The following is a 26546-nucleotide window of genomic DNA, read 5'->3' on the forward strand; positions in this document are numbered from 1 at the left end:
ACAATAACACTGAAAGAAAAGACTTTGCATGACAGCACCTTGAAATGCATAAGTTGAAGGTGCACTGTAAAACATATATGAGGCCACACAAATTGTGGCCTTTAATGGCCTCATAGATATGGAGGCAAGGCATCGTAAATCGATGTGCTGCATTACTCTACCCCAGCGAGGTGTTCCATGAGTGGAGCATGGGTGCCCTTTCCTGTGTAAAAATAAATCTGTGTGCAACACAGGCACCCTTGCACCATGGCACAGGGGTGTCTGTGTTGGCACTAGGGGGCAGCGGTTTGTGTGCCAGTGCAGGGTAAGAATAGGAATGCATCATATTATGTTGAAATTTAAATGCAGGGCATTGATTGCCACAACAGTGAGACAAACAACTAAAGCACAAGCCACAACAATGAAACAACAAAAGCACAAGCTGTGCAAGCGGAGGCAAATGCTTCTCGGACTGGGACCGGAAAGAGGCCCTGGCACCAACTTAGAATTATTTGCCCCATAAGCCGGGTCTGTTGGCTCACTGCACTAAAGCAGCCACTGCAGGGGACTGTGTCCGACCTCATGGTCACAGGTTTAAATCCCAGCAGGTCCACTCAGCCTTTCATCCATTTGAGGTCAATAAAATTAGTACCATTGAGTTGGGTAACAATAAACATCTGTTATTCAGCGCCAGGACACCTTCGGGTAATCGTGCGCTTTACAAATAGACCTGTTCAGTTATGTTATTTTGTTAATATAGGGCAGGCAAATCAAATAGCTGAAAAAAGTGGCCCACATTGGCAAACTAAGTTTTTAAACTTAGACATGTTGTATGTAGGAGGTGTTTTTCAAGGTATGGAAGACTTCAGTAGGCTATTTGTGCTTGCAGCAGGCAATGTTGGTACTATCTGAAAAATTAACAACACAAAAAAGCCCACCAGGCAATAAAATCGGCACACTAGATGCCGGAAATCCACAGACAAGCATTGGCACAGACCATCAACCAATAAAATCGTCCCACAAACATCCCTATAAAAACAATATATAACACCCCGAGTGGCCACACGACACCATGGAGCAGTCATGGCCTCACTGTGGAGAGGCCAGAGCTGGGAAGCCAGAGCTGCCTGTGTCCCTGAAGAGCGCACAGTGGTCAGTAAGTGCAAAGTGGTGACGAAGCAAAGGACTGCAAGCTGTTTGTGGAGGTAGAGCAGGTGCAGCCTTAGGTGGCTTGATGGCCCTGTACTGAACAGTTTCTGGGGGGGGGGGGGGGTGTCAGGGTTGGAGTCTCTGTCTGGACTCTGGAATCAGTGTGGCCTTTGCCAATGTGGAGTGGAACTCTGGTTACCTGTCAACTGACATTCACTGATTGTAGAAGGCTGCACTTCACCTGGCAGCGAGAGGGCTGCATGGTGAAGGAAGTCCTGCACAACTCAATGTTACTCAGCAAGAACCCCCCACCATGCTACCCCTCCCAGGGCAAAATAGTCAGTGATATGAACATCCACCTACCAAGAAGCACGGTTCTATGCCAAGGCTGGTGGGCCAAAATCTTATTTTACGAATGCACTTTTGATTCAGTATTTAGTACTCACACCTAGACAATGCCTACTCTGGGACTTGAAGACCTTTTGTTTTCTACTAGTGGGCTTTCTTAGACATCTCCTTACCATTGGTTGGCTTCACTGCCACGCTCATTTGTTTGCTTGGTATTGGTCAATCACTGTAGTCTTCCTTCCCCTTACAGTTTTTGTACCTCACACCCACTCCTCCAGATCATGGACACATTACGTGTGTCATTCCACTGCTCATTTTTATGGAGGACTAGGTAGCTTCTTCTTTGCCTTTACAATTGTATCAGTGACCCCCTTCTGCTGGCAGTCTCCCTCCCCAAATCTGCCCCCATCCTTACGCTGACTCCTGTGTTGCTACTCCCTCCCCCACTCCTTCTGTTGCCTGTGTTGCTTGCCCCCTCCCTCCTGCCCTCCGTTGTTGCTGGTTCCCACCCGCCCTCTGTTGCTTGCTTCAACCATCCTCCATGTGTTGTTGATTGCCGACCCGTCATCCACCTGCGCACCCTTCCTACTTACTTGCATCCCTCTGTTGTTGCTTAACCCCACCTGCCCTCCCACCATCCGTTATTGTGAACTATTCATTACCAATCGTAAGCAATTGGACCCAAGCGAGATCTTGTGCAGCTCCATTTTCTGCTTTGCAAAAGGGTATTGTGGGGGTGAGCACTGTAGGGGTGCGGTCTTCAACGGGTCAGGCAATGGCTCCAATATTCATTATTGAGGCCTAATGATAATCGGATAAGAACTGGAGTACGGAGTGGAATCTGAGCCCCAAACCTGTTGTACAGTACCACTGCATTGTTTCCTCGAGTCTAGTATCTCGGGATACTAATAATGATTGCTCGCTATCATAAAGGACGAGTCCAAGCTTGAGTTTGCAAAAATGTGGTCATGGTTAACAGCTGGGAGAAAAGGAGGCGTGAATATGGGAAAAAGTATTGTAGTTTACTTAATCATTTAGCACATTTTTCTGTTTCACTGGGAATATATTTCACCCCAACCTCAGACACTTGCACCGTCGAGTCTGTAGTAAAAAATGACTCGGACAATTTGGGGGATCTGCGCAGATATACAGCGCGGTGCAACGAGGAAAAAGGCATGCGTGGTTCCCAGCAGAACTTTGATGTGAAAACCAGCAAGGAGAAACCAGGGGTGCGCCGTAGAGTCACAATGACAACACACATAGGAGAGGAACGGGGCAGACGTGGCAATCGAGAGCGGTCCCATGCAGGGTCATTGCACATGGTACGACGTCACTTCACTCTTAGTCTTACATTACTTTTACGGGGGGTGAGGGGGGGGGCGTCCTAAACTCTGGTATAACTAAATTTTACCTGCAGCAAATCGGGTGCAAGTTTGTACGCGCGGGTCCCGGCCTGCGAACTGCTCCTCAATGCTCCGCCCTACCGTGCTTGCCTGAGCTCCGCACCCGCACAATGGACAGTGCGGTGCCAGTGACGAAAAGGCACGTAAACATCACGAGAACGCGCCCGGTCACGAGACTCTGCAGCAGGAAGTCATCCTCTTCGGCCCGCCCCACCCCAGCTACGCTCAAGCCAATCAGAGCAGCTGCTTTGAGTGAGGGCGGGCAATGGACACTGAAAACAGCCTGAATAGCCCAAATAACGCTAACATGCTACTAAATTGAGCAGCCCTCGGTGCGAGCTACTCACAGGGTCTCGGCGAGCTACCGGTAGCTCGCGATCGACCGGTTGGAGACCCCGGATGTAGACAAATGCTGCTCGTATAATGCTAGGTTAGGAGAAAATGCCATGCCCTTCCCAAATTCAGTAGACTGTTACTATCACTTGCCATCCACTTTCTTGGGTACAAGAGACAAGGCCGCCACCAGAACACAGAGAGTAAGATCATCGCACTGCATTTCCCTACTGTACGCAGGAAGAAAAGTCAAGCCCCAAAAACGTCATCAGCACCCTCTATCCATAATGTTCAAAGAGGGAGGCTTGCTCCCATTTAAACTCGGTAGACACTAGATGTCACAAATGTCTGACTTTTCCCAGACACCAGATTAGTTGACAAGTCCCATTGACGAAATAAGGTCACATCCTAATCAACCTCCCGCAGGTGTTAGAAGAGAAGCTCAGCTCTCCTCCCAATTCTCACATGTTAAAACAGTTAACTACCACAGCTCTACTCAAACAAATCAGAATGCGGCGAAACGCCCCACTCCTAATATACCAACATACCAACCCATCTTTTACATATAGGATTAGGTGACAAACTAAGTATTATTGCCAGTCAAGGTGTCTTGCTTTACATAGTCCTGCATGTGGTTTCTGTTCACTGAATGTCTCCCCTTTGCTAAATCTTGTAATGATTGCACACATGTTGGTATCTCCTATCCACTTTGAGTGAATGTGTATTTTCTTGTGCTCTTTCTCCAGTCCAGCTTGTAATGATGTAGTCCATCTTGCTGTTCTCTCATTTTGCCCTGTAAGTGTTTCTCTTCTTCAGCGTCTCACCTCTTTCTATACTGCAATGGGTTGTACATGTCCATGCCTCCCATCACACTCTTGTCCACAATTTCCTACAATGCAGTGTGTTCCCTCCCTTGGCCCATTGGGGATAAATTACTGGTTTCTTCTAGCATTTGTGAAAGATGTTCTGCATTGATCATTGGCCGAGGAGACCCCACAAGTCTCAAAAACCAAGATACCCTCACCTATCCACACTTTGAATGTCCAAACTGTGATGTAATTTTCTTCAGGTGGGTCTTATATAACAGGGCTTTTCGGTGTTTGTTCATGTCAGCAGATCCAGGGCAGAATGTAAGGATATTTGGTTGAGTGAAATGTACATACAATAAATCTCAATAGGATCATTTACTCAGTCTGTGGTTATCCTGGAAATGTGACACCAATTCAGGCCACCGTAAACAACACTGAACTAGCATGCTACCCTTTCAAAAAGCTTGTATAATGGTATCTTATTTTAGCTCCTCTCTCAAACTAATGGGTATCTTTATTGACTTTTTATACTGAAAACCATATTCTAGAAATGGTCCTGTCCTAGCACAGCTAGAAAACTGTCATAGATAGGTTGATCTCACTGTGGAGCCAGCGTTGCTTCTATTCTTATCTGCTACATTTAGGTGGCAATGGCACGACTCACTAATAACTGGGGTGATACAGGGCGGCCTACCAGATAGGCTTCGGTGCTCATTATGGCCTATAATCGGGCTGTTTTGTATTGAGTCTACCATCTCTTTCAATAGCGCTATTGGGCTCTAAATGGTGGAATTGAGCTCTGAGGGTAAATCCGTGTTTACTAGAGTACTTAGAAGCACTAATTCAGTCTTTCTCATCACATGATGTCTTGTATATCTTCTGCCATTGATGAAAATGCATTGAAAATAATTGACTACATGAGCAGGACGTGCTCCATTCTAGAGGGAGTCTACTGAAAATGACCAGTATAAGTAAGTATATGTCCAGTTATATTCATAAGATTTTGTATTTTGCTCAATTCTTGCCTGCTGAAAACAGAAAGTTGTTTGAGATAACTTTGAATTAATTGCCTCTGGATAAGCCTTTGGTTTGCAGACACTACCGTTTCAACTATGAAACACAGAGTGATTGAAATGAGATACTCACGTTTTGAGTCTGAATCTGTAATAGGTGAGATTTCTAAGACCAGATCTCTTTGCTGATAGAGATCCTGGTTTCAAAGACTAGATGGCTCAGAAACCCAATAAAGGTTTTAGCTCCTTCAGAGGCTAAAACGTATTATTATTTTCTTTTTTAAGAGAAGACCATCTTCCTATTTTCTGAAAAATTTCTAGACAGCCTTTTCAATTGAAGTATCTTGGAAGTCCAGGAACTCTTGGAAAACAGAATCTTCGTCTTCAGGAGTGGCTCATTTTTAGCTGTTTGTTACAAAAAGGTGGCATCACTCACCTAAAAGCAAGGTGTAATGTCATTCCAATGGTGCACATTCCTCAATATTAACTTACACCTGCCCATGGTGGGGAAGGTCTGGTCTTTTTAATAGCAACTCAAAACATCTTTCAAGATGGATATGTTTCAGAGATCATGGAAAGGTCTATGCCCTTAATTTACTGTGACCACCTCCAAATTCTCTCATCAAAAAGATTCTATCCTCATCACCATATTCTGCATTCTATGGAAATACAGATTGTGTTTGGGTGACAAACAAAAAAGACTTTCCCAGTCTTTGTTTCTATCACATTTATTTTAGACTTCACAAAACAAAGATCAACAGGTTATAATCAAACGAAGACGTCTAAAAGTTTCAAAAACGTGTGAAAATAAAATATTCAAGTCTGCAGTCTAAGGACATATTTTTCATACTTTTCAGAGTATGACAAAAGGAAATTGTTCACATTCTAAATTAATGATGCAACCTTTTAGGTTTTAATAACACATTGTCATAAGAAATTCCTGTTGTTTGACAATGGTAAAGGTCTTTCCTTTGGTATGGCCAAATAAATAGCAGGAGTTTTGAAGTAAGCTCCAGCATTCCCACATGACAGTACTTGAACAAGTCACAATCTTTAGAACTAAGGTGCCCTGGGGCATACAGTAATAATTATAAAGGACAGGGGCAGCCCAAAAAGAACACCTGGAAATTGGGGCACATATACACAAGGAACAACAGAGGTCCCTAGTGGAAGAAGCGATTTGAAAGTACAATTTATGTATATCATTTAATAGTGAAGAATACGGTAACACCAGGTAGACTTGCATACAAGATTGCATTTGCGTTCTTTAAGGTTCAACAATAACCAGAATCATAAAAAGTGCTCTGTGCTCTGGTGATAACATGGTGAATTGCAATAAAGCAGTGCAGTGGTGTGTGTATAATACAAGAAGGCAAAGGAACAACAATGTAATGTACAAAATGTGTGCAGTTCAAGGGTCTTGAAAATTTGGACAGCAGTACAGATCCTTTATCTTTAGTCTGAATTGCTGTGAGGATTGATGACGTTTTGACCCGATAGACATTAAGGGTCATCATCAGGACTAATATATAGATGCAAAGCAAGAGTACATCACCTACAAGACAGAGCACTGGGACCAGGTATTAAAAGTACAGTCAAAATTAATGGAGGTGTTCCAAAAGGAGGACCAAAAATTCGACTAGGATACCCACTAGAAAGGATCTATAGTGAATGTAAAAAGGTTTTTTGAAAACAGATCAGAATAAATCAGAATGGCCAGCAACATCAGTATTGTGCAGCCCAGGTGAAAGTGGTGCCATAGTGAACCATCACCCCAATGAGAGTCTTACTTACTGACCGGGTTCCTGGGTTCCTGGGTTACTTGATTATTTTATTGCAACAGTGCAAGTTCTGAGTAAACTAAAACAGGATTCTGAAAGGAGATCAGGCTCGTCTGTATGAAAGACTAAAGAATTACTTGGTTAGTAGAAGAGGCATCGTGTGTAGGACTGACCATGCAGTCGGCGTAGCCCTGATGCGGACATTTACTGGGCTGCAGTAAAGTCAGCAGTGTGAAGGGCATGCCCACAACAGACAGCGTCCCTGGATCTGTCTGACAAGATCGGGATGCTTATGGGGAGCATCAAACCATTGAGGAATAAAATAGAAGAAAGGTTCCAGTATCAGGGGTACTCTCAGAACCGGCCATTGAAGGAAAGACTCAGCACAACTGTACTGGAAAATATATTGCTAATAATGAGTAAATCTCACTGTAGAATCACTGCGAGAAGGCTGCTGATAGCAAGTCTTAGATCTGAGAAAGAATGCACATTAATGTTCATATTCGTGATTGCCCAACATGTGGGGATTTGTAGAGGCCTACTGGAGCATAAAGTGACCTGTAGTCTTAAAATGTGTTATTTCATAATTGTCGTGGACGATAATAATAAGAAGTCTCCTAAATATTGTTGCAGTCTTTACTGATCATCAATGTTTAAATGTAACTTGTTCGTGAATTGCTGCTATGGTTGTTTCGTAAGCCACACCCACAAGAGGTGGTGGGCATACCAACTAGCCCATTATTGGACGACAGGCTTATAACATCTATGTACAAGGGGAGAAAAATGTTGGAATTGTGTACAGGTTTACGTTTCATCCTTTATCCTGATAAATCAGTGAACGTGGGAAAGAATCTCTAATTGGGCATAAACTGGTGAGTATTTAGTGGAGGCATGATACATGTTCATTGGGGGTGTAATTCCTGTAGAGTAAATGTGTCCTGAGGCTCTCAGAAGATAATTGTTTCCCAGCTTGGCCTACCTGCTAGGTAGTTCTTTTGCCTGTTAGCACTTAAAGCTCCACGTATTCCTCCTGTAAGGTTCACACTGCAGTATCTAATGGCACCTATACTAATTGGTGATATTTTTATCAGCACCCCCAGACTCTTCTATTGATCGGAAACTCAACACAATCTCAAATATGACTAATTACAGGTGGGTAATTCCTCTTCCCTTAATAGATTGGAATATTTACTCAAATACCCTTTATTCGGGCCTTCTGAATGTATTCTACCACACCATGGGTTCTTCATTGCTGACTTTGTGAACTGTTATTTCCGCACCTGCTTATGTTTTTTTTCTGCTTATGATTTCCTGATCATATATATAGCTTTCCCTCTGTAGGATCTCCTCTTACCTTATCCGCTGTTTCTTTCAGGCATGCGCTGGATATCCGGGAGCACTACGAGAGGAAGCTTGAGCGCGCAAACAACCTCTACATGGAGCTGAATTCGCTGATGCTGCAGCTTGAGCTGAAGGAGAGGGAGCTGTTAAGGTAAGCTCAGTTTATACCACCAGATCCCCCTCCACCGGTGGTCCAGCTGTCTGAATACCATAATCTCTCTTCTGACTATCCGGCAACAAAACGTCCTCACCCAACAATGCAGCTTCCCATCCTAAACATTAGAGGAGATGTGGGCTCGAAAAGGCATTCAGGATAGTTAAGCGATTGAAAGCCGGTTAGCTTCCTGTTGTGTCCTGTGGAACACGCTACCTTCACCAGCTACAGTCTGTGCTTCATCTCTACCAAAGGCTGCTCCTACCCATGCGTCCCTCTAACCCCCCTCTGTACTTGAGACAAAAGCCCCTTTATTGATGATGGGTGAGGATGTTAGACCCCTACAGTTTGACCTTGTCTTGTGCATTTCACATTCGACGACACTGCTCAGTGTCCGAGCATATCTTTCATACACTAACCCATAGTCCTATACAAGTCTCCAATCCTACCTGAATTGTCTTACTATTCTTGCCTCTGATAAGCAAGTAAATAGTCATATTCACTCATTCCCATCTCTGTAGTGTGTTTCCTTATTACGCCCTGGCCTTCCAATCCGTTTTCAAATCATATGCCCTGGTCCTTGAGTGTCATTCGAAAATGGCTGTCTCTTCTACATGTTGTTTGGGTGTTTGTATGTTCCCATCATTACTCTAGTCTCCTCCTTCCTGAAATCAATGTTTTTGTTCATTTTTGAGTCTCTCATTGTAGAACATAATCAGATAAATGGTGCTTCATGCTTGTGTCCCTGCTTCCTACTGAATGGCCCTTCTCCATCTTATCTTAGATCTTCTTTGCCAAGGATGCAGTTCCCCTTCCAATCATTCCTGGGTTTTATCCTTGTTTTAGCAGATTCTCAATCAGTTCCAATGGGAAATGTCTCCTTGAGCAGAGAGACTTGAGTTTCTGAGTCCGTGGGCAGAAGACCCAATAACGTAAGATGTCATAGTGGATTAAGTTGAAGAGCCAGATCACAAACTCAATTGAGGTGCCAACTCTGAGCGCTAACCATACCCTTTGCCCCCAAAAATCTGGTGCATGTAATTGAGAATTGTAAAGTTGATCCTTGAGCCTCCTGGGAGTCAATGGAGTAGTTTCAGGGCTCACTTCAAATGACCATGTCTGAGTAAAATCAGGCACTCTCCTCCCACTTAGTTGGTGCCCTGGGTTTTAGAGGATATGGTGTGCAGCACGCGGCCCTGGGTCAGAGAGTAGCCCCAGGCTTATGGATTAGGGGAGCAGGAGTGATTCAGGGATTTAAAAAAATGCTTCCAAAAGTGCCCAGATATAGATTCCTGTAGACAACAAATTCCTTTCTGTAAGTAAATCTTAACATGATCCCTCAGTCAGGACCACATGTAAATGATTTCAATGGAATCTTAGAAATCAAAAATTGATTACGGATCTTATTCAGCAAGAGCTGATTGTTTAATAATTCTGTGGTAGTCTTATACACAGGCTAGTAGGACTGTTCCTGAGAGTCCCAGCAGTGAGACCATTCCTCATTTGTATTTATCAGTACTACCTTGAACCTTTTGTAATGTTCAGGTCAACCTGTATATGCCACAAATAACGTTTTTATTAATATTTAAGTGACAGCTATACAGTTTACGGTAAGATAACATAGCTTTTTACAGAATTTCTTGTAGGATTTCTGGACCAGAGTTTCTCAAAGAAGCAAGAGTTATTTTCAGCGAATACGTACGATGGATCCAATCTGAAGCTTGAAAGGTTTCTTAAAATTAGTACTAAATAAAAGCATTGAGGGAGCTCAAGCCTTGCAAGCTGAGCCATTTCAGATTACAGCAGTATTAATATTGCCTTAGCCGGTCACGGTCTACAGGGAGAGAAGTAGGTTTTTGTACCAGAGCCGGCTTTGTCGAAAGTGTGACTACCTGCCCCTCCACCCCTGGCTTTGACCATGATGTAATAATATAGCATCTATAGAAACACAGATTAATCACTAGAACCGTATGTATACAGTGTGCATGGTTTGTGTCCTTATTAAAGGATTCACTAGGAGTAGTACACACAGGGCTGGACCCCGTAGAGTCCTGATGAAGAGCTATAGGGGAATAGCTCAAAACATGTTTACAAAACAAATTACTGAGACAACCAGACTCATTAAGGTTGGGTTTATTCTCTGTAAATTACCCCTGATTTTTAACCATACCAACTAGGGGTGGGAATACAAGAGTGGACACCTAGTTAGGAATTTTTAGGTTTTCTTTCCCTTTCCACTTCACATCACTGCACTACACATAGTCTGCAATAAAAAGTGCTCCTACGTAATTCCCAAGTCACAGCACGCCTCAATCCATAGAGGATTGGGAAGAACCCCAATGATGAAGCATGCCACCTAGGGGCAACCCTGGTGGGTGAGGAGTCTCTAGAAAAAAAATATTTTTTCTAGAGAAGGGATTACAACAAATTCTTGCTGTATCCTATCTAATTCTCTAAGGGCAGGTTTTCTTTGATATACTCTATTTTTGTCTAACTACGTAACTGTCGGGAGGATAAACCTAGCTTCTACCTCTGCCTCCCTCTCTACTTTGGTACATTAATAAAAGTCATGTTTTTGCAGTAAAAGCCTTCAGGCCATCTTGCAATGTTTTAGCTAACTGTATTTAACACATTTTTTACAATTATTAAGCACAAGTTCATAATAATATCATTCTGAGGGCGCCTGACCAAAATTATGTTACTTGATGGTGGCTGTGCGCAAACAGTTCCAAAGATTACTGCACCAACATTAACACCTGAGTGATTGCTAGGGAAGTAGAACAGAACTTAGAGAAGTACTGCTCCATAGTTTACATATATTATTGCTTTCTTGTCTCACTGTTGAGGCACAGGTCCGATCCAATCAAAATCTCATGTGTTGTCCTGTAATTCACACTTATGTGGTACCTTGTTTATAAGTAAAGCTGCTGGTGACCCACGCTTTCAGTGTTTTTGTCCAAGGAAAGGGCAGGAAGAAATGTGTCTGATTCTGCATTTGTCGCAGGAGATCTGAGCAGCCAAAATACGTCCGCATCAATCAATGTGTGTTTGCCTGATTTAAAGACCGAGGTTATGAGGGTGTTGGGGTACTGTGGCATTGTGTACTGAAAGACATTGAAACTCATCCAGTCATTGAGTTTGGTGGCACAGGTAGAGCACTAACCTTACCATTCTCCACCAGGCGTGAACAGACACTGGACAAGAAGTACCCGGGAATATTCAAGCACCACTCTTCGCGTTCAGCCCCCAGTGCCGTGCTGCATGGAAATACAGTGGAGAAGCTCATCAAGAAGAGGAACGTTCCCCAGAAGCTTTCCCCACACAGCAAGCGGTGAGTAAAGGAAGATCACAGCTTCTCTGTCCCAGGGAAGTGCCATTGGTTACTGAGACACTGTCACGTAATGGCCAGCAGTGGTCCCCAAGTGTTGGATGCCTTACCTTCTCATGAAGCTTCCAGGTCGTTCACGTACATTTATTGTGGACTCATTCTCTATAGTATATATGTATGTATAAGACTTAAGTACTGTAAGTATAAGTGTAAAGCAGTGGAGCGTTGTAGGTGAGACAAGCAACCGTATATGTATGTGTGTGCGGACAGAGGAGGAAGCTGGAAAGGGCTCCCAATGGCCCTGGGAGAAAGGCCTTCCAAGTGACTTTTTCACCTACATCACCTAACTGGCCTGGCTTATCTCGCAAATCTATGAAATGCACTCATTTCCACATAACTGGTTTAATCTATTCACATGCTGTCCCCTTTATGCTCTATATCGCAGTCTTAACCCGCCTCTGCACTGTTGACATCTTTCCAAATCATTGGTCGCTTACACATGCACAAATGCACTTCTCTGCGCTAGCATCGCTCTTCTCCTGTACTTCAGTTTGGTATTATTTATTCTGTACATTATTTGCTTCATGCATCCAAGTACAGACTCATTTGTTCCCAACATCAGTTTCTTGTACTCGTGAAAAGGTGTTGTGATCAACTCACTGCAACATTTCTCTGCCTGTTCAGACGTTTAGAATTGATGCTATATTTACACACCTTACATCTGAAACATACAATTTCATGTTAATTCCTTAACTGAAGCAATATTTGTCTGAACTTTGTATTTTACCCCACATTGGGAAAGTCTTGCATTAAGGAAAATGGTTTTGGGGCCATACTGAGAGAAAAAGTTGTTAATTTTTATATTTTCTGCTCACAGGCCAGATATTCTGAAGACAGAAGTTATCCTCCCAAAATTGGACTCCAACATAACCCAAGTGACTATCCCTGTGTGCCAGAAGGGTTCCACTTCACCTGGTCGAACCCGCCGGGGGAAGCCACGCTACCGAAAAGCCAACACCAAGGGCAGCTATGGAGATCTGGTGAACGTGAAGGCCACAGTGGTCCAGGAAAACACTGCACTGGCAAACAGCCAGCCAGCCAAGGAGGCGCCCTGCACTCAGACAACTGGACTGAAACACTTTGAGCCATCAATGGCCTTGAGGGAACTCCACCATGACCTCCTTTTGCGCAAAATGTCCTCATCTAGTCCGGACCTCATATCCACCACTCTGGAGGCGGATGCTAAGAAGGGATGCCACAGCCCCGAATCATCGCCTGTCAACGATGAGAACTCTAATGAAACTGAACAGCCGCGCAGTGAGACACCAAGCGAGGACACTGTCTCCGTCCCCTTCTCCAGTAGCCCAGACTCTCCTTCAGGCAAGGCGGGGGCAGAAGGGGCAACAGCAGCCCCCATGGGTAAGGGACAAGGGATGCCAACCCTTGCTCAGAGGCTGCACCCTACTGAGGACAGTGAGCGTGAGCCATGTTCAAGTGGTAACGTGACCAAGTCTGGAAGGACTGGCAGCCAGTACCTCACACCGGCAGAACTCCTTTATCGAGCCGCTGTCTCTAGGAGCCAGGTAAATACCCTTCCTAGTCACCGCACCTGGCAACAAAGCCATTCCACATGCATCACTTCTTGAGCATGTTGCCCTATGCTGAAACCCAATCTGTGTTTTCCTTCTTTTAGAAACGCGGCGTATCCTCTGAAGAGGAGGGGGAGGTAGACAGCGAGCTGGAGCTGCCAGACCGACCCAGGTGTGTGTTGATACAATGTTGTTCTTTTTTAAACTAAGTAAAAAGTGTATTCATGCAATAACAGAAAGAAGCACAGTCTGTATGTAACAATTTCCCTATTTGACAGAGGCTACTAGGGTATCTATAAAAAGGAATATAAATCTTTGAAGAACCTTAAGCATCATTTTATTGCCTAGTTCAGTAGTGATCATGACATTAGTAATTGTCTAATGGTACTTATATAACGCATTCTATTGTATTACATAGTATTGTGACTCAAATCAGTTAAACATGGTTTTAGGACCAGTGACGGAGGCAAGGCCGAGTCAGCTGTGACAGGATTCAAACTACTACCCACCCAGGCCCATGAGTGGCTGTTTGACCCCTGAGCAACTACATTTTTTTTCCTTTCAACCCACCAAATTATTCCAACCAGAGCAATACATTTACTAAAGACTTAAATCAAAGTATACTAACCACTAATGACCTACACGTCTTCTCCTCCACGTCCTAACACTTTTAAAACCTGGGGCTTTTATGTGTTTGTATACAACTTATTTAACTGACAGAGCCAGGCATAAAAGCACTGCTTCTACCTTTGGTTAAAAATGTAAGTGGACAACACCCTCCATCCCCCGTTGTCAAGTTCTTTCCCATGTAGATATGGCTTAGTTATATTGTGGAGGACCATTTGAGCTTGATTCAGAATAGGGAGGATTAAAGTGAAGATTGTAGTCAATCAATCAATCAGGATTTATGAAGAGTGGTTAATCACCTGATAAGGTATCCAGGCGCTTGCAAGTCTCAGAGGCTTATTCAAATAGCCAGATTTTGAGGGCCATTCGGAATTTGGGAAGTGAGGTGATAGTCCAGAGATGCATGGGGAGGCTATTCCAGGTCTTTGCTGCGATGTGGGAGAAAAAGTGTCCTCCACCTGCTTTGGTAGATGCGGGGAGTATGGGCAAGTGAAATAGAGGCAGAGCGTAGTCTCTGCGACAGTTGTAAAAAGTTCAGGCTGTGGTTAATGTATGCGAGTCCTTGGTTGTGTAGAACCTTGTGTGCGTGGGTCAGCAGCTTGAATTGGCATCTCTTCTGTTCGTGGAGCCAGTGGAGTTGCCTGAGGTGGGGTCTAATGTGGGTCCGTAGGGGAAGGCTGAAGATCAGTCTTCCTGAGGTGTTCTGTATGGTCTGGAGTCTTTTTAGGAGGTGTGCAGCGATTCCTGCGTAGAAGGCGTTTCTGTAGTCCAGTCTGGCTGGTAATGAGGGCCAGTGCCCCACTGCGTCTCGTGCATAGGAGTAGCCACTTGAAGATCATACATAGCATTCACAGAGAGAGGAAGCAGTTAGAGGAGATGGCGTTGATCTGTGATTTCATGGTGAGCTTGTTCTCAATGATGATTCCAAGATTTCTGGCATGGTCGGAGGGAGTGGGTGCAGGTCCTAGGTCTGATGGCCACCAGGAGTCCTTCCCCATGAGTTGCTGCTGTTGCCAAAGGTAACTACTTCTATTTTGTCTGTGTTCAGCTGCAGGCCAGTTGGCAACGTGTGTCGGGCATCTCTGGAAGTTGGTTCTTATTGTGATGGGGTCATAGGTGAGTGAGAGGATGAGTTGGGTGTCATCTGCATGGGAAATTATGTTTAATCCATTGGCTCTGACTATGTTGGCCAGTGGGTCATATATTCTTTGAAAAGCATGTGGCTGAGGTATGAGCCCTGGGGGACATTGCAGGGGATCTCCCTGGGTTCAGAGGTGAAAGGGTAGAGATGGATTCTCCAAGTTCTTCTGGTGAGGAAGGAGATGATCCATCTGAGCACATCCCCTTGGATGCCAATGTGATGGTGTCTTTTGATCAGTGTGTGGTGGGATACGGTGTTGAAGGCTGCCGTGAGGTTGAGGAGGCTCAAACCATCTGTTTCTCCTTTGTCGAGAAGGGTTTGAATGTTGTCTGCTACGATCAGGGTAGGTTCGGTGCTGTGACTGCTGCGGAAGCTGGATTGGGAGGCATTGATTAGCGGGTTCGGCTCCTGGTGTGTCATAAGTTGATTGTTGATGATATTTTCCAGTACCTTCACTGGGAATGGGAGTAGGGAGATTGGCGGGTAGTTTTTGAGGTTGCTGGGGTCGGCAAAGTTTTTTTTGAGTATTGGCCTGTCTGTGTGTTGGCGAGTGTCAGAAAGGTTGTGGTGCTGATAAAGGTGTTGAGTAGAGTGGTAAATTCCTGGTCGATCCTTTGAAAGGATGAAGATGTGGTGCAGGCATGGGTCTGTGGGCGCTCCTACAGGGATATATTTCATGGTGGAGGCAGTGTCCTTTGTGGAAAGGATGTTCCAGGTGGTTATTTTGTGGTTCGTGCCAGTTACAATGGTGGTGTATCTGTCGAAGAAGGCTGTATGTGTGGGTTGGGGATTGAAGTTTCTGTGTATGGTTATAATCTTGTTGTGGAAGAAGTGGGCGAGGAGTATGATGTTTTCACTGGCAGCCGGGTTGGAGAATTCCTTAACAATGTTGAAAAGTTACTCCATGTTGTTGCTGCTGGTTTCAATGCATGCAGCAAGGGTTGTCTTCTTTGTGGCCCTCAGCAGATAGTGGTAGAAGTTGAGAGGGGTCTTGACAGCTGCCCTGTCGGAGGTGTCATTGCTGTTGCGTTAACTTCTCTCCAACTGTTTGTTGTCCCGTTTTGCTGGTCTGAGTTCTTGGGTGTACCAGCCGGCCTTTTTGGAGGATTTTCTGTGGATGTTGCTCTTGATGTGGACGATGCTTTCTGCACAATTGATGATCCAGGCATTGAACATTTTCACTCCCTGTTTGAGGTTGGTGGCAGTAGCATGGTTGAAGGTGTTGAGAGTGTTTTCCCAGCTGGTCTCTGAAATTTTTTTCCACCTCTGGTAGGGGCGTTGGTCATCTTGGGGGTTGCGGTGTCGGGGTCGGTGTTTTAAACGGTGTGGTTGTCCGACCTCACTGTGAAATACACTTACAAAATAGTTTTGGATCCAGCCATGCTGGTTTGTAAAACCTATAGCTCAGCCCAGGGTAGCGGTAGCTTCAAGCAGCAAGGCTTAAACAAAATAACTAGTGTAAAGCATATACTGTGTTAAAGAACAGAATAAGAAAGTTACACAACACAAAAGGAATCTGACTCCAATTTATAATAAGAGATTATATTTTTGTGAATTTTTAGACACCAAGATGGATTAAATTCAGTGACCGGGGTATGGTAGATATAGATTTTGTAAGTAAAATGTAAATCTCAGCTTTTAAGTCTAAAGCACAAGCAAGCATTGGTAGCCTTAAATGTTGGAAACTTTTCCAAAATTGTTGTTTGACTACTCTGGCCCAGACTGGGCAACCAATTCTGACTGGGAGAAGGGCAGTGGGACCAATAAGAGGTATTTGGATAGTTACCTAGGTGGTCACCAAAGCAGTCTCAAGTCCAGTTCCACATTTTATGCAAGGACGGCCATAGACTTCAAAGAGTGGTCCTGATGGTGGGGATACAGGATGCTGTAGGATTCTCTGGGTGCTGTGAGGTCGATGGAGGCCTTCCTGGGATTGTTCCTTGGTCCACTGTCTAGGTGGAGCGGCTTTGGCCACAGGAGTCAATGTCCCTCAAAGTCATCCTGGGTACAGCAGAATTCCAGTTACAACTTGGGTACCGGTCTCCGATTACATTAGGCCCAGTTGTTTCCTTCGTTGACGGCTAGTGTCAGTCTTTAGCAACCAATATGCACTCTCATGACTCTTCCAGGTCAGGCAAAAGCAGGTGCAACTTTTGAGTTTCGAGGAGTGATCTTCTTGGCTGCGTGTCAGCAGTGATTTGAAGAATGTGACCACTGACTGGTCAGAATGGGCTACTTAAGTTTTATTGACCCTGGTGCTGGAACAGTGAACAGGGCGTCAACATATTGACTCTTGGAGTTCGCCTTCTCCGTCTGGGACTCAGGAGCGTCTTTTGCACGAGCCAGTATCTTTATGCACAGTCCTCTCTTTTGTAGCCAAAAGAGCAGCAGGTGCAATCCAGCGGTTGGTGAAGTCTCTCTTGCCAGGTTCAGAGGTGAGCAAGGCAATCCTTCTTTCGTCCCCTCTCCAGTCCGAATGTGGTCTGGGTGTCGCGGTGCCATATTTATGCCCAGAAAGTGCCCTCGGGGGATGAAGTGATTACTAGTCAATGGGAAACCAGTTTTCCTCTTGTCTTATGACAACTTCCAGCTGTGTGTAACATTTTAGCTATCCCATAGGGCACTGTTCTGCCCACTCACAACATGTCTGAACTCCTCGCTCAAGTATGGTTGCTGTTTGCCCATCAAAGGCGGCTTCTCCTTTAAAGCTTACCTTTTGGGCCAACAACCGGTGTGGCTTCCTTGCAGAAGAGAGGTAACAACTCTCTCTGAGGCAAGCCTCTATTTTGCTTGTGCTTTGAGTTGATCACATTCCCTCCTCAAGAGGGCAGAAGCCTTTCTGGTTGCCAGCCGCTGTGGGCAACAGAATGGCAACTTTCTAAAAACTGCCTTTTTGTAAAAGTGACATTAAATCCCACTTGGGCATCAAGTTGGGTTTGAGGCCCCGATTAGTTTGTTACCTTGATGCACCCATTTTAGTAGTCAGAAGATCCTGAATATTTTTCGTGAGCAGAACCTCTGTGTGCCAGTAAGTGGCATCAGTCAGCTTTGCATGGTGTTGTCTGCGCCAGTAGTGATGTTCCCGCCACCTCTATAGGTGCCACCTCCGCACGCTGATGTCAGTTCTTTTTTTCCGTGCCAGCCAAGTCTGATTCAAGAGAAGAGCTGCCCCTCTGTCAGTTTTTGACAGGATTTTTGTGACATTTTGTTGACCTTTTTTGAGGTTTTTTTCCTCCTGGTGTATCGAACATGTTTTCGAAGGAGGGCTGGTTTTAAACCCTGTGGCACCTGCCACCGCGCCATGTTGATGATGGACATGCACCTCGTGTGTTTGTGGAGTCTGGAGCACGACCACGGCTCCAAATTGTGCTCAGACTACTGCGCCTTGGTGCCAAGGGCTTTGAGGGGGCAGTCCCTGAAACTGCTAGCGCCCCGCATGTGACTCTGCGTCAGTATGGTCTCCCTCGAGAGGAAGGTCTCTGGGCCATTCCAGGAGATCAAAGTCCTCTTTGTCCCACTCGAAGTCGTTGGGGCACTCAGGTAAGAGGCACAAAAAAACACAAGAAGTCGAAACGTGCTTTTACTTTTTCCTTAACCGTTGGCCGACATGACGACCTAACAGCCTGGTTCCTCAGAACCTGTGCATGGGCGGACTTCTCTCCTCTCTAGTTTTCCGGGAGCCAGAGCAACCCCTGCTCAAATTCAAGAGTTCTATGAGACCATGCATCTCATTTTTTAGTGGCCCGACCCCTCCGGCATGACTTTGCTGCAATGTGGGAGAAAAAGTGACCAGCAGCTTTGGCCTCTGCTCCAATGTGTCCCCATGGATCCGGTCATGGATCCGGACCAGTGCCGGTCGTGCCACTACAACCTTGCCCGGCCCAACGCTGCTGCTCCCAGCACCAACAGCCCCATTGTGATCACTGACAACATGAAACCGCGTCGACCAATGCCAATTCCGGCGCAAACAGGACCCCCATGACCTAGGTCAGTGCCTGAGCCCTATTCTGAAGCCTTTAGAATACTGGTATGATCAGGATATGGACTGGTGGGAGAAACTGGGTGATGCCAGTAGCCTAGATACATCTCCAGATATCGGCATGCTTCCTCTCCCTACTGTGGCTATGGAGGAGGGAGCTACATAGGCATTGGTGTTGCAGAGGGAGGCTATGTTCCTCACCCTTCAGTTTCCCTCAGTGTCAGTCAAGACCAACAAGACCAACATCTTGATGGGGGGGCTGCATCCACTAGTTTCCCCTTCAGAACCCCTACTCCCATTCAACAAAGCCCTCACGACTTCCTTCTGGGGACCTGTTCCACACCTATCACAGGGGCTTCTTCTAATAGGATGATTGCCTGGCGCCATGCCACACTCCAAGGGACCCGAGTTTCCTCACCCAACACCCTACCCCAGAGAGCTTAGTGGTCCAGGCTTCCACTTCCCATTGCATGTTCCCTGCTGCTCCCCTGGACAGGGAATCCAAGAGGCTGGACAGCTCGGGAAAGAGAATGTTTTCCTCCGCCAGCCTTGCATTGCAGTCAGTGAACACCGTATGCTTGGGCCTCTATTCCCACACGCTGTGGGAAACAGTTGCACAAGTGCTGACACAGATCTTGGAGGAGGCCCGGGCCATTCTCTCTCAGACAGTTACAGATGGGATTGACACAGCAAAGTTCAGCATATGCTGTGGCTTGGCACATTAGACTCGCTGGTCAGAGCGGGTTCATAGATGGTGGCCCTCAGCATGGCTGTGAACATCTGGCTCTTTGGGGGATCCAGGCTTCCCTCATGGACATGCCCTTCAATGGCTCCCGTCTTTTCAAAGACACGGCAAATTCGACATTAGAGTGCTTTAAGGGCTTGTGGGCTATGGCCAAGTCCTTCTACCCTTCAGCTGCCCCTACGGCCAAGTTTTTGGGCCTCTCGGCTGCCCCATGTCAAAGTCCTTGGGCCTTGCGGCTGCCCTACATCCCTGGGCTACCTTTCCTTCCTTCTGTGGCCACGGAAGGGGCTTTCATCTGTGCCAACACTATCCCAGCTACCGAGCTATGCAATCTTCCCGTGGACGAGGATGCAACACTTACCAGCCTCGTGGGTTAGGTAGCCAACGGTCCGGCCCAGCAACCATCCCCGCTCCCCCTGACAGCTGTAGCCTCTAAACCTTCCTAATCCTGCTCTTTATATCATGGGCTTCCAGATTGATGCAGGATCCGCCATCACCTTCACCACTGGCAGTCCATATCATTGGACAAGTGTGTTCTGCAGATCGTCTGAAGGGGCTACTTCCTCCCCTTTGAGAATATGCCTCCCTCCATGCCTCCATCTTATGGCCGGCTGAGGGACGATCATTTGTCCCTGCTCCGTGAGTAAGTCATGGCTCTCTTCGCCATGGGAACCATGGAGAGGGTTCTGGTGCCATAAGTAGGTTGTGGTTGTTATTCCCACAACTTTCTGGTACCCAAGAAGTACAATGGTCTCTGTCCCATCCCAGATCTCCAAATCCTCAACAACTTTCTCAAGAAGGAGAGGTCCAAGATGCTCACATTAGCACAGGTCTTCTCTGCTGTGGCCTCAGGAGACCGGATGGTAGCATTGCACTTGCAGGATGCGTATTATCACATCCCGTTCTGCCTGCCCATCAGCGCTACCTGTGGTTTACGGTAGGCACATGCATTTTCAGTTCACAGTGCTCCCCTTTTGGTCTTACCAGCACCTCTCTGAGGGTCACCAAGGTGATGGTTGTGGTCGCAGCTCATCTGCGGTAGTCTTCCCCCTATATCGACGACTGGCCACTGAAGGCAGGCTTGCCCCAGGCTGTCATCTCCCATCTCCAGGCTACAGCGAATCTCCTGCATTCTCTGTGGTTCAGAATGCAGGAGCCCAGCAGACGGTGGACTAGATTGATCACCCCATTCAGAAAAATCAAAAACTCCGCTACTGGATTGCTGAATTTTTTTGTGAATCGTACAGGGCTTAGGGAATGCCACCAAGTGCCATGGTGTTTCAGTCCACAACAGGCATCCGAGCGAGAGCCCAGGCATATCACACTCCTCATCAAGCAGTGCCAGGGTTCAGAGATTTAAGGTGGGATGGTTCAACAGAATCTACACTATATACAGCTGTCCCTGGGTCTGCCATTGTTTCAATGACCCTGGTTCACCTAGAGCAGGTCATCTTCTTAGCAAGGGATGTTGTGTACTGCTTGGTGCCACCCAGGGAATAATTGAGTCTCCACCCGTGTGGCTAGTGCAACATCTGTGTCCCTGTAAGAGCCACAAGGCCGCGCCTGGGTTATACGCGGCTGTTCTTCCAGTTCGACGGTCTTGACCTGGACTGACCTGGCCAACAGGGAAAAGAGAACAGAAGCAATCTCTGTCGGATCCTGCCCAATCAGTGAATTCCCAAACCAGCACTTATCACAGTGTACACACGTCATGGCTGTGGAAAAATGGAGTTACAGACCTCCACGAGAGACGGTGAGCGTTGAAAATAACCTTACCACTCCTGACTGTGAGATTGTAAATAACGTGTTATTACACAGTTAAATAGTCTTATTATTTTAATGGATGAGAGGCTTGGTGGACAAAGAATCCAACTGGGAATTTCCCATTCAGCACAGATCCCTGTAGTTAGTGCATTAGTCCATTAGCTATCTAATGTGCTGTACTATGGGTGGGGGGGCGGAGCAAATGACTTCAGACTTCGTTTGCCACCCACCAAGGAAGAGGGTTTCCACTTGTTTTACTGACATATTGTTATGTGAAGGCGAGTGAAAAATACTTGAAAGATCCAGAAAAACGTTTTTTCACTTTGTAAAAAAAAACTAACAAATACACGTACTAATCACTTTAAAACTAATCTAGGATTGTTTAAAATATTTGTAAATGATTATAAAACTCGTTTGATGATAAACAAAAATATAGTTTTACTTTGGTTATTATTTAAGTTGCAACCTCCCTTCACGAACCACAGAAAATGAAGAAATTGCATTTATTTTTGTAAAAACTGTCAATCCACTTCTACCCGTTAAAGTGAGCCAGTCCAACACAGCCTTTCCAATGTGTTAAATGAGCTATAAGTTTTTTCTTCTTCAAAATGCGGTGTATACAAATTCTGCATTCATAGATGTCTGTATCCAATATGCCTTCTCATTATATTTACCCTGGAAGGGCAGAAATATAGCATAGAAAGAAGAAAAGCACTGCAAATTGAATACTTGCCTGCATGAAAATATAGCTACTATATTGGAAAAAGAGGGGTCGTTCCTAAAATTGGTCGTTCCATAGTCAGTGAAACAAGTGTATCCTTTTAAATCAGCCTATCAGCAGATCAAGTTGATTAAATTAATTATTGAAACGTCAATGTTTATGAACATAAATACAAAAACTTGTAGTTTCTAGTAATGTCTCTCGACTGATGTGGAATTATTTTAAGAAGAGTGATCCGTTCCTGAATGGGAAATGTAAAAAATATAAGGCCTCCTGTTTGTTTGTAAGTCTTCTGTTGCTCAGATTTCTATATAATTCAAATTTAAAATAGCGGCCACGTTTGGCAGCAGCTGGATTTTGGCTTATTATAGGAGTCATTATGGGCTTGTCATATTTCCATTTCTGTGTATGAAAGATGTCCGTCTTGCTTGGTTAATATTTGAGCCATTGATTACTCTCTGAAATCCTGTATCTCGTAACCTCAAGCAGACGAAGTTGGTTTCTTGCTACAATCACGTTTGCCATGAAAAGCAATAGTAATACACAATTTCTGATGGATGCATCTACCAGTAGACTCCTCACCTTTTGAATATCCAAGGCACCAGTGTGGAAACACATCGAATCCGCACAGAGAACAGCGTGACATCACTAGAGCCATAAATACCCCCCCCCCCCACCCCACCGGCGTAACCTTTTTTCCTCGCCATTGACATGTTCTGGAATTACTCTCCTCAGCAAAACCGTCATTCAACAATTTTTTGATTCTTTCTTACTTTTTTTGGTACAGTTTCTTTTAGATGTCACAGCGAAAAACATCAGGTTTCAAAGTGTGTACAGATTGTAAAGGCCAAATGTCCATCAAAGACCCTCACAACATCTGCTTATGGTGCCTCAGATTGGATTACGATGCCGACTACTGTGGATCCTGGCAAATGATGCACCATATGGCTCTTAAAAAATGAAAATCCAAGATGTTTATGGCTACAGTCCAAGATTAGAAACACAGTCATCGGAAGTCACGCCTGATATTGAGATCTTGAAGGTGAATTTGTGAAAGACTTAGAGTACTAACTATCCCTTCCTCTTAGTTCTCTTCGCCACAATAGGAAAGCAGCCCTAGTTCGGCTGTACTGAAGCACACTCTACCAGTTGGATGATAGATGTCCTCTTTTCTACAAAATTGGCAATCTATCACTAAAGACCTTTGGGTCTTACAAATTGCAGTAAAGGGATACACTCTACCATTCCAAGAATCACTGACTCTATATATCCCCGCTTGGAGTTTTTCCCACTGGACAATTTAAGATTTCTCCAATGGGAACTTAAATCCCTTCTACTCAAGGGAGCAGTGGAACTGGTTCCTATTCAGGAAAGGGGATAGGGATGCTATTCCAGATACTTCTTGATCCCCAAAAAAGACAGTGTACTTCGTCTGATCCTAGTCCTCAGGATTTTGAACTAGTTCCTCAAGAATGGGAAGTTCAAAATGCGGTCCCTAACTTCGGTTTTGCTTGCACTGAATGCTGATTTCCAAATCCCTATCCTGTGGCCACACAGGAGTATCTCTGCTTTATGGTAGGATCAGACTACTTTCAGTTCAAGGTTTCTCTGATTGACCTCACTTCCACACCCCGATTCCTTACAAAGGTCATGGGGGTGTTAGCAGCTCACCTCAGCAGAAAGAGAATTTCTGTTTTCCAGTACCTGAATGGCTGGCTACTCAACACCAAGACTCCGGAACTGGAGTTCTACCACTTACAGGAGACAATTTAAATGTTGTATGATCTCTGCTTTTCCATCAACAAGACTAAGTCTAGTTGATGGAAAACAAGGGCACAAGCCCTTGGTGCTCTTTCAGCGCATATTGTTCATACGGACAGTATTGAACACTACATCAAATCGAGCCTTCCCTCATACTCAAAGGGCTCCGGGCATTTAGATTTTGATGTTTCTGAATGGGGTGATCAATCTAGTCCTACGTCTGCTGGGCTTCTGCATTCTGTTGCTCACACATGCATTCTGGCACATGAGGCCCCGCCAGTGGTGTCTCAGCAGACAGTGGTTCTAATACAACAGAGATCTTCAATCATGCATAAGAATCTCAAGGGACTCTTGCGGACCTACAATGGTGGAGTGTGAACGACAACCTGACTCAAGGGAGACCATTTCTACCTCCCCCAGTTGTGGCCTCAGTGGTCATGGATGCCTCCACCTAAGGGTCTGGAGCTTATCTGGGGGAACTGAAGACCAGGGGCCTCTGGTTTCAAGAAGACCAGATATTACATATCAGTCTGTTAAAATTGCGGGCTATATATCTGGCTCTCAAGGCCTTCCACCTTCGTCTTCACGGTGTGTCTGTTCAGACAACAAGAACGCGATGTGGTACATCATCAAACAGGAGGAGTGGAGTTGCCTCTCACCTGTAGAGGACTCTGGACCTGGGCACAGAATTATCAGATTTGTGTTGTGGCAAATCACCAGGCCCAAGTACTGAACGTGTGAGGTGACCGCGTCAGACAACATCATCTAGCAGACCAAGAGTGGTATCTTTATCCAAAGGTGATCCAGAACATCTTCCAGTTATGGAGGACTCTTTATGTAGATCTATTTGCCACTCGCTCACTGCCCAAAATACAATACCCTCCCGTATCCGATGCAGGGAGCCTTAGCAAATTCATTTAAACTCATGTAGAGTGCTCCACTTCTGTACGTATTTCCTTCCATTCCCATAATTCTTCGAGTATTCAGGAACTTTCACCTAGACCAGGTCTAAGTAATCTAAGTTGCGCCAAACTGGCTAAGAAGGGTTTGGTATGCAGACCTTGTTTACCTCTCCCTGTGCCTTCTACTACATCATCCTCATGAGGTGGAACTCCTGTCTCAGTCCCAGGGGCATGTTCTACAACCCAACCTCCAGAGTCTCCACCTATGTACCTGAAGATTGAGCAGGGCAACCTGAATTCATCGTCTCTATCCTCTGAAATGGTGGACATAATTTACAAAAAAGTACTCCATCTGCCAAGCTCTGCATCCCCAGCACAGATTAGATTAGAGTTAGGGCTAACAAATTATGATTCCCAGAACCTTGGTACATATCTCAAGCTCTGCCACAAACTAAGACAGGCCAAATCTGGCACACTAGAATTTCTAGTCTGGAAAGAAATTTATGAGAGTAACCCAGGAGGATCATTTGGCTGTCTCCTGAAGGATTATATACACCAGATGTCAGCCGCTGATCTCTGGGCCCTAAATCCCAGCCAGTGTGCCTTTAAAAATGCAATTAAAAAATGTGTGAGATCGATATCTCTCGCTACAGATAAAGCCCTCCTCACGAAACGCAGCCATTCTTGGGCAGTAGTAAACTCCTACAAACCAGTATCCGCAGCTAAGTATTTATCCACCACTTTTTCACTCCATTTAAAACGCTGCTTTATCGCCCTAAGAATGGGGGACTGGCGCTTTCTTCAAAATCTACCCATCTGGCGCCGCACAGAGGGGGACACAACCTGTAGAGGATGTGGGTTAGCGATAGAATCAATTATGCACGTGGTCTGTATCTGCCCCACCTTTAATTCCCAACGCAGGCGCATGCTTAGGTTAGAATGGAACAGGTTGGGGGTCCGGACCTGCAGGCATGCCATCATTGCCGCTTTGTGCACGGACAATACTGTTTTAAATATAAAAATTGCCAAATTTATTCAACAAGCGTATCGCTACCTTAACATCAAGAAAACTGCCACGGCATTGCCACTGGCCCTTCAGACTAATTAATGTTCTGTAACAGAATTCCCACTGACCAGGGGGCTAATAACACCAATCGAAACTCTGTCGTACGTACCCTCTACGGTTTGATTTTGCAATTGAATACGATGGGAGATGTTTGTGACACGCCAGGTCACCTTTTATAAAACAGCTTAAATTCTTACTCATTTAATTCATTATTATTATTTTTTTTTTTAATTCTTTTTAATGCTATTTATGTCTGTACGGGTTTCCCTTTTAAATCTTTTTTCTCACAAAACTGTACATAATGTGATTTGGGAAAAACTTTCAAAGATAGTGTTCTATATCTAAATAAAGACACTGGATGTTGAGCTGGCGGGAAAAGAGCTGGGAGCTAGGTGGATTTTAACATAGCCAGCTGAATTTTTCTACTCTTTCAATCATTTTTTATTTTTAAAACTGTACACAATTGCAATCTTTTAAAGATATGTTTTATATCTAAATAAAGGAATTATTATTATTGGTGGACATAATTCTCTCCTCTAGACGTCTTTCCACCAAGACTATTTATTCTAGAAGATGGGATAGATTTGTAAAACGGTGTTCTGAAGATCCCTAG

At 45.0% G+C, this 26546-nt stretch overlaps 1 protein-coding gene across 3 annotated transcripts in view; it reads left to right on the forward strand.

The window, feature by feature from the left end:
- MAP3K12 (mitogen-activated protein kinase kinase kinase 12) overlaps positions 1-26546 on the forward strand; it is a 305311-nt gene that overhangs the window by 243003 nt on the left and 35762 nt on the right. For all 3 annotated transcript variants that reach the window (XM_086965302.1, XM_086965294.1, XM_086965309.1), the window contains exons 9-12: positions 8191-8307; positions 11492-11641; positions 12516-13221; positions 13332-13399. In XM_086965302.1, coding sequence (XP_086821428.1) covers positions 8191-8307; positions 11492-11641; positions 12516-13221; positions 13332-13399 — 1041 coding nt within the window. The remainder of the gene's footprint in view (positions 1-8190; positions 8308-11491; positions 11642-12515; positions 13222-13331; positions 13400-26546) is intronic.

This window comes from Lissotriton vulgaris, chromosome 1_1, assembly GCF_964263255.1.
Source record: "Lissotriton vulgaris chromosome 1_1, aLisVul1.2, whole genome shotgun sequence".
Taxonomy (NCBI): domain Eukaryota; kingdom Metazoa; phylum Chordata; class Amphibia; order Caudata; family Salamandridae; genus Lissotriton; species Lissotriton vulgaris.